Raw genomic sequence first — 16,207 nt, forward strand, 5'->3', positions numbered from 1 at the left:
AAAACAAAAAAAAAAAAAAACACACAAGTATATCTCCTTTTCATTTGTGCTGTTCAGCTGTCTTTAATAGTGTCTTCAAACTTCTTGGTTAGAGAGATTACAATGAGAGATTACATCATTCACTGTAACTTCTACATAACTTACAATATTTGGATTTATACCAAGTGCAGCAAGGCTATCGGTGTGTGTAAAATTTCGGAATAACATTTTCAGCATGTACAAAAATAGAAACAAGGGGACAGGGATTTTGTTATTTGCAGGATTATAAAGTGAAAATAAAGAAAAAAAAGCCTGAAGAAAAACGAATGCAGCCACCTCATGCAGACTTTGCTGAACAACTCTATAACTCTGATCAGTGGATTACAACCTGCTGAACAGTTATTAACCCCTAATGTGGCCGCCCCCCTGCCGCCACCTCCCTGTCCCCTGCCTCTCCACCTCCCACGACTAACTTTCAGTTTATAACTACTCCTCCCACTCTGTATTATCCGCTTCACCCCCCCTTCTCCTCCCCCAGCACTAATTACTCCTCCTCCACCCGATCCGACCCCCCCCCAGCAAACCCGCTCACCGCAGTCACCATCTTTAGCCAGCATCCCTCCTCTGCTGCTCCCTCCGGCTTCAGGTGCTGTATGGGGCTTGGGGGATTGTATCCCCCCCAATACCTCTGATTACCCCCCATGCTGCCCTCGCACCCCCTGATCCATGGCCAATTTGAGCTGCATCTCTCCTTCCCTCACACCACAGATCTCCGTGATCTGTCAGCTTGGAGAGCGCAGCAGAAAGGATGGGGGGGGGGGGGGCAGCGTGGGTGGAGCTGTGGCTTGGGGGGGCTTGGTATACATGTGTATACACCCCCACACTCACCCCTCCACGGTGACGCCCCCCCCCCCCCCCATGGCTTCCTCATCTTCACCTACCAGCCAACCTAAACCATCCTGATTGGCCAGCAGACGCTGGAAGACAACAGCTAATATTACTTCGCTATTGACACAAGTGGGTGGGTTCGGGATGCTATGCTCCCTGAGCCCAACTTTTCAAGCCAATTAGAGCCACAGGCTCTAATCACACGGCTTGAAAAAAAAAAAAAAAAAAAAAAAAAAAATCAAAGAAACACCCCTGTGCCCTAATGTACCGGCGGCTCCTGGCAAGACCCCTTTCACACAGAGCGGACTCGGTCAAGCAAATCCGCCTGCTCAGCGGGGGATCGGTCTGTGGATACAGACACAGCCCCCTATTCTCTGTTGGGGTCAGATGAAAACGGACCCCCTGTCTATTTTCCATTCGATACCATCTGATCTGCTAGATGAATGGAGAAAAGAATCGGGGAATAGTACTGGTACGTTACTTTGCCCAGCCGTGCCATTCTGCTGACGTGTATTTGCAGGATACGGTCGGCAAGGGGTTAAAAAAATGATCTTTAGCTAGCAAAATGTGCATAAAATTCTATTTATAGCTATATATAGATAGAATTTTATGCACATTTGCTAGCCACACACACAAACATCTCCCTATGTTCAGTTTCAAGTCTGTGTTTTTGGACAGAAAATTAGGGAATAAGGGGGACAAAAACTATACAGTGTGGCTGATTTACTAAAAGTGGAGAGTACAGAAACTGGTACAGTTTCGGAATAGAAATCACTTCCAGGTTTTTATTTTGACAAAGCTTAATTGAACAGCTGAATTTAGAAACCGACTGGCTATCATGCACAGATGCACCAGATTTTGCACTCTTCAGTTGTAGTAAATGAACCCGTGTTTATATCTATAGATTTTATTTTCAATCAAAATGTCCTTCAATTCTAAGTCTCTAGGCAGTGTTTAGTATGGAAAAATAAATATGCAGGAAAGAACCCATCAAGTTACAAATGATGTGACAACTGGATACTTACTTGTGCATCAGCCTCCTCATATGGATCTACAAAGACAGTGGCACTTTCTATCCGGATTTCCTCCTGGGGAGCGAACAGAATAAAAAACGCACTACTGTATCACTTTTGAAGACTGGATTCTTCCTAATCCAATTGATTTCACAGCTAAATTCTCCCTCCCCCCCCCATTCAGATATCATTGCCAGTTTTTTCCCCAAAAGACATTTTCAATTTCCTCTACAGCGACACAAGTGGAAAACAATAGAAAAGGCACATTAAAGAAAAGAGGAGATATTACTCCAAAACAGGTAATATTGGTTGAACTGGATGGACCTACTGTATTGGCTTGTTTCAGCCTTATAAACTATGTAATAATTTAATGTACACTGGAATTTTAGATTACATTTACATTATGGTTACATTTTATTAATTAAGCAGAAAGTAAACAATAGCTTTTTGCCAATAGGAGTGTAAACTCTTCCCAAAATATTAACATCATTAGTGCTGTAGTTAATACTACTTTATACTGGGGATGGAGCTAAAAAATAGGATTTTTTATAACAGCTTACCTGTAAAAATCCTTTTCTTGGAGTACATCATGGGACACAGAGCCTTACGTAATTACTTAATTGGTTATAGGCCACCTTCAGGTGATGGACACTGGTATAGCCAATCCAGGAAGTTCACTCCCCTATATAACCCCTCCTCCTTCCAGGAGCACATCAGTTTTTGTAGCAAATCGTTATCTTACATTATGGGACACAGAGCCTTAAGTAATTACTTAATGGGACATCCCATAGCAATGCTACTTGAAAGGAGGGAGACACAACCCGGAGGGTACCCCCAGACTTGAGGACCTATACTGCTGCCTGCAGCACACTGTGCCCAAAGGTGATATCCTCATATCTCCTTACATCCACCTGATAACATTGTGTGAATGTATGCACTGAAGACCAAGTTGCGGCCTTACAGAACTGAGCCATGGAGGCCTGATGAAGCACCGCTCAGGAAGCACCAACCGCTCTGGTAGAGTGCGCCTTAACTTGAAAAGGGGCAATCTTTCCCCTTAAATTCTAACTTGCGAAATCCACTTAGCAACAGTGGATTTTGACACTGCCTGTCCTTTCTTAGGACCCTCTGGCAGAATAAATAAGACATCAGCTTTACGAATCTGAGCAGTTGTCTTTAAATAGATTTTCACTGCTCTCACCACATCAAGACAATGTAGTGACTTCTCTTCCCTGGAACATGGTTTTGGGAAAAAAACGATGGCAGGACAATATTTTGGTTCAGGTGAAAACCTGAAACCACTTTTGGCAAAAAGTCTGGACGAGGGCGCAACACCACTCTGTCCTCATGAATAATCAAATATGGCTCTTTACAAGAAAGAGCAGTCAATTCCGAAACCCTCCTTGCTGAGGATATACCAACCAAAAATACCAACTGTCTTGTCAGAAGGACTAAGAGAATATGTTGTGTTACAAAAACAGCCATTTGAAGTGCTACAGTTCAAGTCCCAAGGGTTTAAGGGAGGTTTGACTGGCATATTAAGCCACATCACCCCTTGCATAAAACCCCGGACTAAAGAATGCGTAGCAAGCGGTCTTTGAAATATCCCTTGTCCTGGATACAAGTTGACTAACTTCATGCTGAACCTGGACGCTAGAAGATCTACATCCCAAGTCACCCATCTTTGGCAAATAGTCCAAAAAATGTCGGGGTGAAGAGACCATTCCCCCTGGAATAACTGCTGGCGACTCAAGTAGTCCGCCTGCCAATTCTCTACTCCCAGAATGAAGACTGCCGAAAGGCACGGAACATTCCTTTTTGCCCAAGGTAGAATATGGTTCACCTCTCTCTGCAATGATAGACTTTTGGTGCCCCCTTGGTGATTGACATAGGCCACGGCTGTGGCATTGTTGGATTGGATCCCGACGGGACAATCCCGTAACCTGGAAGTCCAGGCCTTTAGAGCCAGACGCACTGCTCGAATCTCTAGGATATTGTTGGGCAAGGTTCTTTCGGCTCTGGGCCACTGTCCCTGGACAGTTGTCTTTTCTAGTACTACTCCCCAGCCTAAAAGGCTGGCATCTGTCGTTACCACTTTCCAGATGAGTGGTCTGAAGGATTTTTCTTTCAGCAGACTCTGGGTTAGTAACCACCAACTGAGGCTTTGGGACACCCTTGGCAAGTCTAAACCTTGAATTGTTTTGTTCCAAGTAAACAGGATACTGTTTTGCAACAGTCTCGAATAGAACTGGGCATAGAGAACTGCTTTGAATGAAGCCACCATCTTTCCCAGCAACCTCATGTGAAAGGAGGGATCGCCTTTTGACCTGACCATCCGCACCAGCTCTCTTATTGAGTCGATCTTTGCTTGAGGCAAGAGCACCCTTTCCTGGGCTGTCTCTATGATCAGACCCAAGTACTCCAGCCTTTTTAACGGTATTAAAGAAGATTTCTCTAGGTTGAGAATCCAACCCAAACTTTCCAGGTAACTGGTTGTAATGCATACATTTTGCACCAAAACGAGCCACTGACTGCTCTATTAGCAACAGATCGTCTAGGTACGCCAAGACTATAATGCCCTGTGCCCTTAACCTGGCTAGTGGTGGGGCTAGCACTTTTGTGAACACCCAGGGTGCTGTAGCTAGCCCAAAGGGTAGGGCTACAGGCTGGAAATGCTGCTGTTCTACCTCGAACGCAGAAACCTTTGGTGAGCGGGAAATATAGGGACATGCAGATATGCATCCCTAATTTCGATAGAAACTACTGACCTGATCGTCTCCATGCGAAAGGAGCGGATCTTCAAGAACTGATTTAGATTTTTTAGATCTAGAATGGATCTGACGTCTCAATTTGGTTTTGGTACCATAAAAAATTTGAATAAAACCCCAAACCTTGCTCTTTTGTGGGGATCTGTATGATCACCCCTTGAGATATTAATCGGTCTAGTGCCTGAAACAGAGATTGTCTTTTTTACGGATCTTTGGAAATGCTTGACCTCAGGAAACAAGACGGTGGAAAGTCCCAAAATTCCAGCTTGTACCCCAGCGTTACCGTGGAGATGACCCATCTGTCCTGAGTTTCCTCTTACCAGACTTCTGAAAACTGCAGAAGTCTCCCCCCCACCTTGGTGAGGGGGGGTTGCCTCTTCAAGATGGCTTTAGGATTCTGCTTTGCAGGTTTCAGGCCCCAGGACTTCTTTTGAGCCTGGGACTGAACCTGTTTTCCTCTAGAGTCTGATGGCGGAGGCCATCGCCACTGCCTAGAAGCGGAAGGACCCTGGCACAGGAGAAGAACGTTTATACTTTCTTTTGACTGGCAAAAGAGTATTTTTCAAACTAGAAATTACTTGGATAAATTTGTCCAAATCTTCCCCAAATAGCCGCTCCCCATGAAAAGGGAACATAGTTAGGAGGTTTTTACATGGCGTTTTGGCTGATCAATTTTTTAACCACAGGATTCTACGGATATGTACTAGCATAAGAGCAAGGCGGGACGCCTGGTGAATAGAATCTTTAATGGCATCTATGACAAAGCATAATGCTTTTGGTAGTTCAGCCAATTTCCGAGCTTGTTGAGCAGGAACCTCTTTAATAGCCTGTCTAAAGTGGACCTTTAAGGATTGACAGACGCCTATTGCAGCGACTGCAGGCTGACTAATGGCACCTGCCAAGGAAAAAGCTGATTTTAACAGGAATTCCAAGCTTTTATCTGTTGGATCCTTAAGCATTTGTGCTTGTCTACTTGACAAGTTAGGCTTTTATTCATACTGGAAATCTCAGCGTCAACTGGTGGTACTTTCCATTTTTTGGTGAATTTCTCCTCCATGTAATAGAGAACTCAAAATCTATTTGGAGGGAGGAAATGCTTATCCGGGTGATCCCATTCAGCAACATAAGCTGTTCTAGTAATGCATGGCCAGGAAATGCATGCAAAGGCTGTGAAGGTTTTAAAGGACTCCGTTAGGGGTAGCATGAAAGTGGAACGAACCATCTCCGTAAGAGATTGTATCAGCAATTTCTCAGATTGTGAACCTGAAAAAGGTTCATCTACCGTTGTTTCCGCCGCAGAGAAATCATTGGTTTGTTTTTCCTCCTGATCGCCTGAGGATAACACCTCATCCTGTGCCCACTGTTCCCCTTGCAAAGGGTCTGAAGTGGGCAAGGATCTAGCACCCTTCCTATCCATTTGAATGTAGGATTCAATTAAAGCTGCTAATCTTCCTTCCAGACCCTGCAGGTTGGAGGAAAGGACATCTTCAGTCACGTATACAGGGGCTGAGGTGTGAGAAGCAGTTGCACCATCAATTTGTTCCAATGGCTCAGCCATGGCTTGCCATAATTGGTAATTCAGGCAAGGATGACAGCGTGGAGACACGACTTGAGATCCTAGCACCTGGGGGTGAAACCTCTGGTACCTTTTTGGTCTTTGTGGTGTCTTTTTTGGCAGGCATAGTCCTGAGCACAAAAACAGAGGCACTATTAAACTGCACTTAATCGCTGAACATAGTCATGACAGTAAAGCCGCTATTAAGTTCAGCCTAGTACTGGGAAAAAAGTCCTTCCTCTATCAGGAATGCCAGTTGCAACCCTCACGTGCCCCACAGGTCCTGTGTCCCTGTGTGCAGACTGCTTGCTTCTTCCTTGTCAGCCAAGGAGAGATTGTTCCAGCTGTCTTTTTATTATCATGCTTGTCTGCTGTGCGTCCTCGAGGACATTGCACGACGCTGCGCCTAGGCCTCGCCCCCTCCATAAACCCGCCCCCTTGTTTGAAAATGTTTGTGCGCGGGTGGCTTTCATGGGGGGGAGGGGGTGGCAGAGGTTCTACTCCCTTGGACTTGTAAAAAGCACCCCACCAGGGAAGCTTTAGGTAATGTAGCATGACCAAAGCCCTGGGTCCCGGGGGGTCCAGCCCTACAAAGAGGCGTTGCAGGCAAAACCTTGTGCTTCAGATACGAGGCTCAGGTACTATACACTTTGGCCTCAGTGGCACTTTGGATGGATCTGGTCTATGGAGGCTATTTAAATCCAGCATGGATCCCTCCTGGAGCTCCTCAGAGCACATCTTCACTCGTAACCAACACCTTAGACACTGGCAAAAAAACGGATGTGCTCCTGGAAGGAGGACGGGTTATATAGAGAGTGAACTTCCTGTATTTGGTATACCAGTGTTCATCACCTGAAGATTGCCTATAACCCATTAAGTAATTACTTAAGGTTCTGTGTCCCATGATGTACAAGAAAGAAAACGGTGCTTTTAAATGAATTAAATGTGACGTACAAAACTACGCGACATGTGGTTTTACACATATGTGGTGAAGACTAAGGCTGGGTTCACATTGAAAAACAGAACAGCTCACAGCAGGGGTCCGGTGCAGATCCATTCACTGTTTCAGGTCCAAATTCAGCCTGAATTTTAGGCTGAAATGGACCAGAAAACACACAGGACTCCTGTGCAATGTGCTCCGGAACCGCTCCGGAGAGGTGTGAACTGCCTCCATAGAGAGCCAGTCACAATCTCCTGACATGCGAATTGGATGCAGGGAAAACCACATCCAATTCGCTTTTTTCAAGCAAATTAAATTGTATGTTTAGTGGGGTAGAATAAAAAAAATGTTCTTTGGTTTTAGCCAACATCTAGTGCCCTTTCCTCTCCCGTTTTGTCAGGACAGCCAAAGTTTCACCAGGCAGGGAGTTCTAGCCTTCCCCTACACTAGTAAACAAATAATTTTTCATGGTCTGTGTTGCTGTAGGAGATTTTCTCTCCCATCCTACAGGGCAGTGATGGAGAACCTTGGAACCCCAGGTGTTTTGGCACTTCATTTCCAATGATGCTCAACTACACTGCAGAGTGCATGAGCATCATGGGAAATGTAGTTTCAAAACAGCTGGGGTGCCAAGGTTCGCCATCATTGCTATAACGGGTGATCCTCTTGTCACCAGTGACATTAAAGGAGGAGAAATCTGTCTAACAGAACCCAGCACCGTAGCATTTGGCAGGACATACGCTTTAGATCATGAAGTCGGTATTATCGGTTTCTTCATCAAAAAAAAAAAATGACTAAAAACAGCATTCTCAAAAACATAATATGAACTGTCCCATAGGGGTAGATTTACTAAAACTAGTGCAGCGACAACCTGGTGCAGCTGTGCACAGTAGCCAATCAGCTTCTAACCTCAGCTTATTCAATTAAGCTTTGGCATTAAAACCTGGAAGCCAATTGGTTTCTAAGCAGAAGTGAGCCTGATTTTGTATTTTCCAGCTTTAGTAAATAAACCCCATAGAAACAAGTCAATTTTTTAAGTTTCCAGTGGTGAACCTCATGTAATATAATACAAGAAACCACACAGGTGTGAATAAGCTTATACATATATGTGTTATTCCATATTACCCTGTATTTTTAGACATTCGTCAAATCAGATACACTAGGAAATTGATGGAGATAAATCTTTACCTTTGGTCGATCAGTCTTGTGATCAGTTTCAACATTTTCCATTGCAGTCAATGTATCAAACCCTCCAACAACTCTGCAGTTATGTACAGAACAAAAAAGAGTGAATATGGGCATATACATTAGACCATATATTATTATAATACAAGATTTATATAGAGTTGACAGTTTATGTAGCGCTTTACTCCAACCTGTGTACTTACCGTCCAAAAACTGTGTGTTTATTGTCTAGATAAGTACAAGAGCGAAAAGTAATGAAGCTGGAAATCAAAAGTAAAATATATTAAAACAGAATCTATTCCTTTTAAAGTACATAAATCCAAAACATATAGAATAGAGAACAGCATTGACATTTATTCAAATGACTTACAACTGGGACTTGTTAGTGTTAGGCCCAGAATTTGCCATACTGAGAACTCCCCTGCCTGTGTGAGACAAGTTTGGCTTAATCTCATCTTTGAATGGCTTTCCCCAATAGGATTCTCCACCTGAAGAAGACACAAACCACAGGGTAAAAAACGCACAAAAAAATTGAACAGGGCTGAAAGTCAAATTGTCAATAAAGAGGGTTCACCCTACCTGTTCCTGTTCCTGTGGGGTCTCCTCCTTGTATCTAGAATAATCAAAATGTTAAAGTAAAAAAGCTTTGCTTTGAAATATATTAAATTAAAGATTCAAGCAGTATTGTACTTACCACAAAATTTCGAATAGACCGGTGGAAGATTGTTCCATCATAGTAATTCTTTTTGCTCAGCTTGATAAAATTCTCACAGGTCTTTGGTATCTGAGGGAAGAGATGAATTAGTTAAACTAAAAGCATACACAGATGTTATTCCGCCATTATATTCGTTGCCTATGGTAACAGAGTTCAGAGGATAGTTTTCTAGCACTGGTTAAAGGAATTTAAGGCATATCCACAAGCTGAATGCATTAGTACAATTTTTTTTTTTTATTATTGTATGTAGTATTTGGTGTCTAAGCTGGTGCAACTTTACTTAAACAGACCATAACACTTAGACCCCTTTCACACTGAGGCGCTTTACAGGCACTACAACAGTGCTAAAAATAGCGTCTGTAAAGCGCCGCTCCTGTCTCTCCATTGTGAAAGCCCGAGTGCTTTCACACTGGATCAGTGCGCTTGCAGGACCTTAAAAAAAAAAAATCCTGCAAGCAGCATCTTTGGAGAGGTGTATACACCGCTCCTGCCCATTGAAATCAATGGGGCAGCGTGGCTACACTGCCGGTACAGCGCTGCTGCAGCAACGGTTTGTTGTGGTTTCAACCCTTTCTCGGTTGCTAGCGGGAGGTAAAAGCGTCCTGCTAGTGGCCGAATGGCGCCATGAAATTGACAGTAAATCGCCGCTAAAAATAGTGGTGCTTTACCGCCGACGCACCCACCGCCCCAGTGTGAAAGGGGCCTATTCATTTCATTTCTACAAATGTTTGACATTTGCCTACATTCGTGTACACATTTAAAAGCCTTGAAACTGCTGCTACACAATGAAACTCAAACTTTATAGTACTTCCCTTTTCTGCTCCCCTGGCAGATACACCAAAAGTTATGTAGGGAGGTGAAGGCAGGGGAGGAGGAGCTGGGCCAGCACAGGAAGTAAACAGACACTTTCAGTAGAGAAATGGCTATGTGCAAGCAGGGAAAGGGATGTTTTAGGGCGTGGACTACTCCCCATTGAGTAGTCATATTGTTGTTTTTTTTAGCAAGTTCAAAGACACATTACAAGTAAATAAAAAAAAACATTTTTTTTTATTTTAAAGGCAATACACTGGGAGGACATATTTAAATAGCTAGATTTTTCCGTGGTCTTACCCGCAAATTTTTAAGTTGATGTTTCTGTAAAGTGGAGTGGGTATTGCAGAGGAAATAGATGAATTTGGCCTAGGGGCCCTTTGTGGTAAAATGCCACAGTTAATGATCAAAGTTTGGCATCTACTTGCATCATGTGCAGAATGAGCAGGAACATTTTCTATGTGTGCTTGTGTTAAGCAAAATATAACATAAGGCAGTACTCCAGCAGTTTCCTGTAACTTAAAATGTTTGTAAAGCCTTCTGTGTGCAGCAACCCTGCTAAACACAGGTCCCTCTCTGTCCACGAGTGTCTTAGACGTTTGAGTCAGTCAGTCTCCCTGCCAATTGGCTGAGACACAGTAGCGGCGCCATTGGCTGCCGCTGCTGTCAAAGTCATCTAGCCAATCAGGGGAGAGAGAGGGGGGTGTGGTCGGGGCTCCGTATCTGAATGGACACAGGGAGCTGTGATGCAGCTCAGGTGCTCCCATAGCAAGCTGCTTATTGTGGGAGCACTCAATAGGAGGGAGGGCCCAGGATCACAGAAGAGGGACTTGACAAGAGGAGAATCTGGGCTGCTTTGTGCAAATCCACTACAACAGAGCAGGTAAGTATAATTATTATTTTTTCTATAAAAATAACAGACAGACTTTACAAATCACTTTAAGGCAACAGTAGCCTATAAAATGTAAACCGTTTTCTTGTAACGTGTCAGTAATCTTTACAGAGGAGGACTGGGAACGTTTGGCACGGTCGGAAAACGCAACAAAGTGGAGTTTCCAGGGTAGGGAACATATTCTGTGGGCTTAAGAAAGCCTTGAATGCAAAGTATGCCAGCATGATCGGTGGCCATGGTAAATGGTGGGGGGGGGCTGTCTTGAAGAACATGGTTTATTGTAGGGTCGGTGAGAGTTTGGTAGGAAGGGTAGTGTTGTGGAAAGCGAAGATTTAGGTAGGGTTGTAAAGCACAGGCAAGGAAACAGAAACAACCCTTACAGGCTTTTAAGAAAAAATATTTTCAGTGAATACACAGTATAAAGCCCCGTACACACGAGAGGACTTATGTCCGACAGACTTCCGAAGGAGTTCCGTCGGAGTTCTGACAGACTTTTCGGCTGAGCGGACTTGGCCACACACGATCACACTAAACTCCGACGGATTCGAACGTGATGACGTACGACTCGGCTCGAATAAGGAAGTTCATAGCCAGTAGCCAATAGCTGCCCTAGCGTCGGTTTTAGTCCGTCGGAGTAGCATACACACGAGCGGATTTTTCGAAGGGGACCGGGTCCGGCGGAGTTCCTTCGGAAAAATTTGAAGCATGTTCCATAATCTAAAGTCCTTCGGACTTTGGCGAGTCAAAAGTCCGTTGCAGCCCACACACGATCGGATAGTCTGACGGACTCAGTCCGTCGGACTTTGGATGTTGAAAAGTCCGCTCGTGTGTACGCGGCATAAGAGTTTGTCATTCTCTAGGGCAGAGGTCCTAAACTGGCTTGGTAGCCAGATGCAGCCCTTTGCTTTATTTTATCTGGCCCTTGGGGTACTATTCCTCCCAAAGACACCAATGATGGGGCACTATTCCTCCCACAGATACCAATGATGGGGCACTATTCCTCAGACACCAATAATAGGGCACTATTCCTCCCACTGACACCAATAATGGGGCACTATTCCAGCTGACGGGCGCCAATGATGAAGCAGTATTCCTCCCACAGATACCAATGATGGGGCACTATTCCTCAGACACCAATAATAGGGCACTATTCCTCCCACTGACACCAATAATGGGGCACTATTCCAGCTGACGGACGCCAATGATGAAGCAGTATTCCTCCCATTGATACCAATGAAGGGGCACTATTCATTCTATTAATACCAAAGATGGGGCATTGTTTACTCTGACACCAGAAAATGTTCTACTCCCACTAGCCAAGGTCCGCCCCCCTAAAGTCTGGAGGACAGTAAACTGGCTCTTTGTTTATAAAGTTTGAAGACCTCTGCTCTAGGGTAACAAGATTTGCGTATGTCAAACTGGCAAGGGACCAGGAAATATATTTCAAAAATGTTGCCATAAAATAACTCAGCTTTATTAATACAGAAAATAAGCAAATATGAGTAAGTAGAAACAACTGGCACAACACATTTATAGATGAACAGATATGAAGTCTCAGCTGATATCCCATCATTTTTCAGGTCACATAAAATGGGTCACAACTTCTTTAAATATTTAGCAGTGCACTTTATATTTCTCTCTCGACCACCTCCCCTTCACTTAGTAGCTAGAAAGACACACCTGGATCTCTGTTTCCACAGTAACAAAAATGGAAAAAAAAATCTGGCAGCTGATAAGGTGTTGCTATGGCAGCTACCCGGTTTCTTATTCAAGAATTGAAGATAAAAAAAAAAAAGCTGTATTTTTTTTTAGTAAATCCTTTAATGTTCCTTCTTATGTTTTTGTTTATAATTATTCTGCATTCTTATCAGTATTTCAGCAATCAGAAGATCAGTGATGAAAGTGTAGTGTAGAGTATGTAGAAATGTAGCATACTAATACTCATCTTAGACTAGACATATCTATCCGCCCACATAATGAATCATACCAAGAGATTAACAATTATCATGCACATATCCGTATGTGTTGCCTCACTGCATTAGAGTAGTGTAACTACTTGATGTTAGATTTCACTTGCCTTGTCACAGTACAGCTCCAGGTTAAGGTCTCCTTTGTTAGTGTGCAGGCGAACATAGCCTTTCTTCTTCACATACTGGTAACGCACAGTGTCTTCAGCAATGGCCGCTGCATTATAATAGGGGCAGTAGTGTTAGACAACAGTAAAGCTAATGGTGTCACTTACCCCACAATTCTGTGCTATCTGCACAGGGTTACAGTGGTCAACATGGTTCTAACTTACAGCGGAGTTCCACCCATTTAAAAGTCAGCAGCTACAAAAAGTGTAGCTGCTGACTTAATAATCAGACACTCACCTGTCCCACGGTCCAGTGATGCAGGCGAATGAAGCCTCGCTTCTCTCCCCTCCTCTCCGAGACGCCGGCATTCTAACTGTGAGCGCCTGGCTATGGCTTCACAGCCGGGCACGCACTGCGAATGCTTAAGCCATGCTGCGTGCTGTGAATGGTCAGGCAATCTTCTGGGACCTGTCGTGTCCCAGAAGATTGCAGGGAGGGAGGGGGGAGAGGTTGTATTCCCATCCTAATCTAATTTCCCTATTGCCATTGGAGAGTCTTAGGGCTAAGTGGGTGTGAGACATACTAGATCTGGACATGGAAGATTGGAGGAGTGTGTGGGATTTTCCCTTGCGACCTATGGTGCCTTCTAGAGACCGTATGATCCGAATGAAATTAGTACATAGAGCTCATCTTACACCATCCAGTGCTCTTTTGAATGTTGGTAATGTGGAGAGGTAATGGGGGATTTCTCACACATTTTTTGGCCCTGCCCACATGTAGCCATTTTTTGGGAAGAAGTAGTAAACTTAAATTCTTTTACCACTGTTCCCTTACCGGTTTCAATGTCTGTATGTTTGTTAGGTCTGGTGGAGGCTATTTTCCCCACAGTGTCAGAGCAAGCGTTTGCTAATACCAAATTATTTTATGTGAGAAAAGCTATTGCTTTATATTGAAAGAAACCTTCTCCTACGCTCCTATATTGGAAACAATTGGTAAATAATAATCTTCCACTCTATAGAGATACCTACACGAATAAGGGCTGTCCTAGCAAGTTCGACAAAGTCTGGGCAAAGGGGCTGGATAAGCCATATATAGCATCTAATGCTTGTGGGGAAACTTAAGCTTATTGCTGAATAGTTAATTTGTATGGTTTAGATCTCATCTGAGCCTCTAAACCATACAAATTAACTATTCAGCAATAAGTTTAAGTTTCCCCATAAGCATTAGATGCCGTATATGGCCGTATATATCTGGGCCCCTTTGCCCAGACTTTGTCGAACTTACTAGGACAGCCCCTATTCGTGTAGGTATCTCTATACAGTGGAAGATTATTTACCAATTGTTTCCAATATAGGAGGGTAGGAGAAGGTTTCTTCCAATACAAAGCAATAGATTTTCTCGCATAAAATAATGTAGTATCAGCAAACACTTGCTCTGACACTGTGGGGAAAATAGCCTCCACCAGACCTAACAAACATACAGACATTGAACCCGGTAAGGGAACAGATGGGATAGAATTTACCAAGTCTACCACTTCTTCACAAAAAATAGCTACATGTGGACAGGGCCAAAAAATGTGTGTGAACTTCCCCTGAACCACATTGCCAACATTCAAAAGAGCACTGGATGGTGTAAGATGAGCTCTACGTACCAATTTTATTTGGATCATACGGTCTCTCAAAGACACCATAGATCGCAAGGGAAAAATCCCACACCCTCCTCCAATCTTCCATGTCCAGATCTAGTATGTCTCGCACCTACTTAGCTCTAAGGCTCTCCAATGGCAATAGGGAAATTATATTAAGATGGGGATACAACCTAGAGGTGGACTTCTCCATACATTCAGATCTAAGCACCGATTCTAGAGTGGATTGTGTAACTATTAAACTATCTTGTGGAAACTGGGCATGAAATTCAAGGGGAGGATGTAGCAAGTGTAGAGAAAGGGGTCATTTTCTGATTAGTAACCACCTGAGAAAGTAATTTGACATTATACTTAGTCCATGAGATATGCTCTGGTCATTTATAAAAATGAGGAAGGGTAGGATTGATCCATAAAGGGGCATTTGGAGAAATCGCTTCTTTGGGATAATGTTCACATCTGAGACCAGCCTCCCAAGCTTGAATAGCCTTAAGCATTGAAGCAGTCAACAGGTAGGGTGCCCTATGTCCCCTAAATACAACTGCCTTAAGAGCCTCTATAGAGCCAATCACCACTGCTTCCAGCCAGGTGGAGGATTTGGTTAAATCCAGACTCATCCACCATACAGCCGTAAACAGCTGAGTGGCTAAAAAATATTTATATAAAATCCTGAAACGCTAAACCACTCTGATCACAAGGACGCATCAGGGTGATTAATTTATATCTGGGGTTCTTTGATCCCCATATGAAGGTTGAAAAAAGTTGATTTCATCTTGTAAAAAAGAAGCCAGGTAGTCAATGAGGAGAGTGTCTAAAAAAGGTATACAAGTTTTGGTATAATTTTCATTTTTAAAAGATTAAATATGTTCCAGTAAGTATAATGTTAAAGACTTTCAGCTTTAACCCAATCTCTCCTAAGATCGCAGTCAAATTCAGAGGCTTGGCGAGAGATTATCACTCCCAAATACTTAAAGTTCTCTACCCACTGTAATAGAATCTCATTTGAAGCCATACTACGGGCCTCATTATCTATTGGGAACAAGGACTTGGCCCAATTTACCTTCAGCCCAGTGACAGTTGAGAAAGGCTTTCACACAAGTTAGTGGCATAATTACAATAGCCCATGCCTCTCCATTTAGACATAATGAATGACACACCTGCGTACAGCTATGCTATGTGCTAGTATGCATCTGCAATGACAATGACAGATTTAAGAATGCAGGCACAATACACAGGAGTCCAGACCTGGTAGACCTGGTTCTGGGCTTGGGAGCAGTATATTCTACTTTTTTTTTTTTTTTTTTTTTTTTTTTAATATGTGGGAATTGATGTCAGCCATTTTAAAGTGGCTGTATGTTGCAATGCTGAGGAATTTGTATGAATGCCAGGGCAGTTCTTAAAAGTTTTACTAAACCCAGGACCCTGCATTCACTATATCTGGTCTCCTACAGTACACAGAACATGAAACAATCCAATTATTTTGGTAAATATAAACTGCTAAATGCTTTTTCTCATCGGCAGTATATAACAGTCTTGTGACTTCTATCACTGTCTAATTATTCATTATCCAATAATTCATCCTCCTCTGACTGTCCTATGAGGCTGCATGACCCCTGACCCTCTGCCTGGATGATGCTAATTAGCCCTGTGCTGATCAAATGCACCCCCCCCCCCCCCCAAAAAAAAAAAAAAAATTCCCTACCAATACACACCAAACTGAGCATATGCACTATGCCTCCTAGACC

General features: G+C 43.4%; 1 protein-coding gene across 1 annotated transcript in view; it reads right to left on the reverse strand.

The window, feature by feature from the left end:
- The window catches only part of PPIL2 (peptidylprolyl isomerase like 2), a 103,854-nt gene that overhangs the window by 29,598 nt on the left and 58,049 nt on the right, over positions 1-16,207 (reverse strand). The window contains exons 12-18 of the mRNA XM_077461644.1: positions 12,823-12,929; positions 9,023-9,112; positions 8,908-8,941; positions 8,699-8,816; positions 8,532-8,588; positions 8,332-8,404; positions 1,893-1,955 (exon numbers count right to left, since the gene is read on the reverse strand). Coding sequence (XP_077317770.1) covers positions 1,893-1,955; positions 8,332-8,404; positions 8,532-8,588; positions 8,699-8,816; positions 8,908-8,941; positions 9,023-9,112; positions 12,823-12,929 — 542 coding nt within the window. The remainder of the gene's footprint in view (positions 1-1,892; positions 1,956-8,331; positions 8,405-8,531; positions 8,589-8,698; positions 8,817-8,907; positions 8,942-9,022; positions 9,113-12,822; positions 12,930-16,207) is intronic.

The sequence above is a fragment of the Lithobates pipiens genome, unplaced genomic scaffold (genome assembly GCF_037356315.1).
Source record: "Lithobates pipiens isolate NorthernLeopardFrog02 unplaced genomic scaffold, aLitPip1_a1.2 Scaffold_3, whole genome shotgun sequence".
In the NCBI taxonomy this organism is placed as follows: Eukaryota; Metazoa; Chordata; class Amphibia; order Anura; family Ranidae; genus Lithobates; species Lithobates pipiens.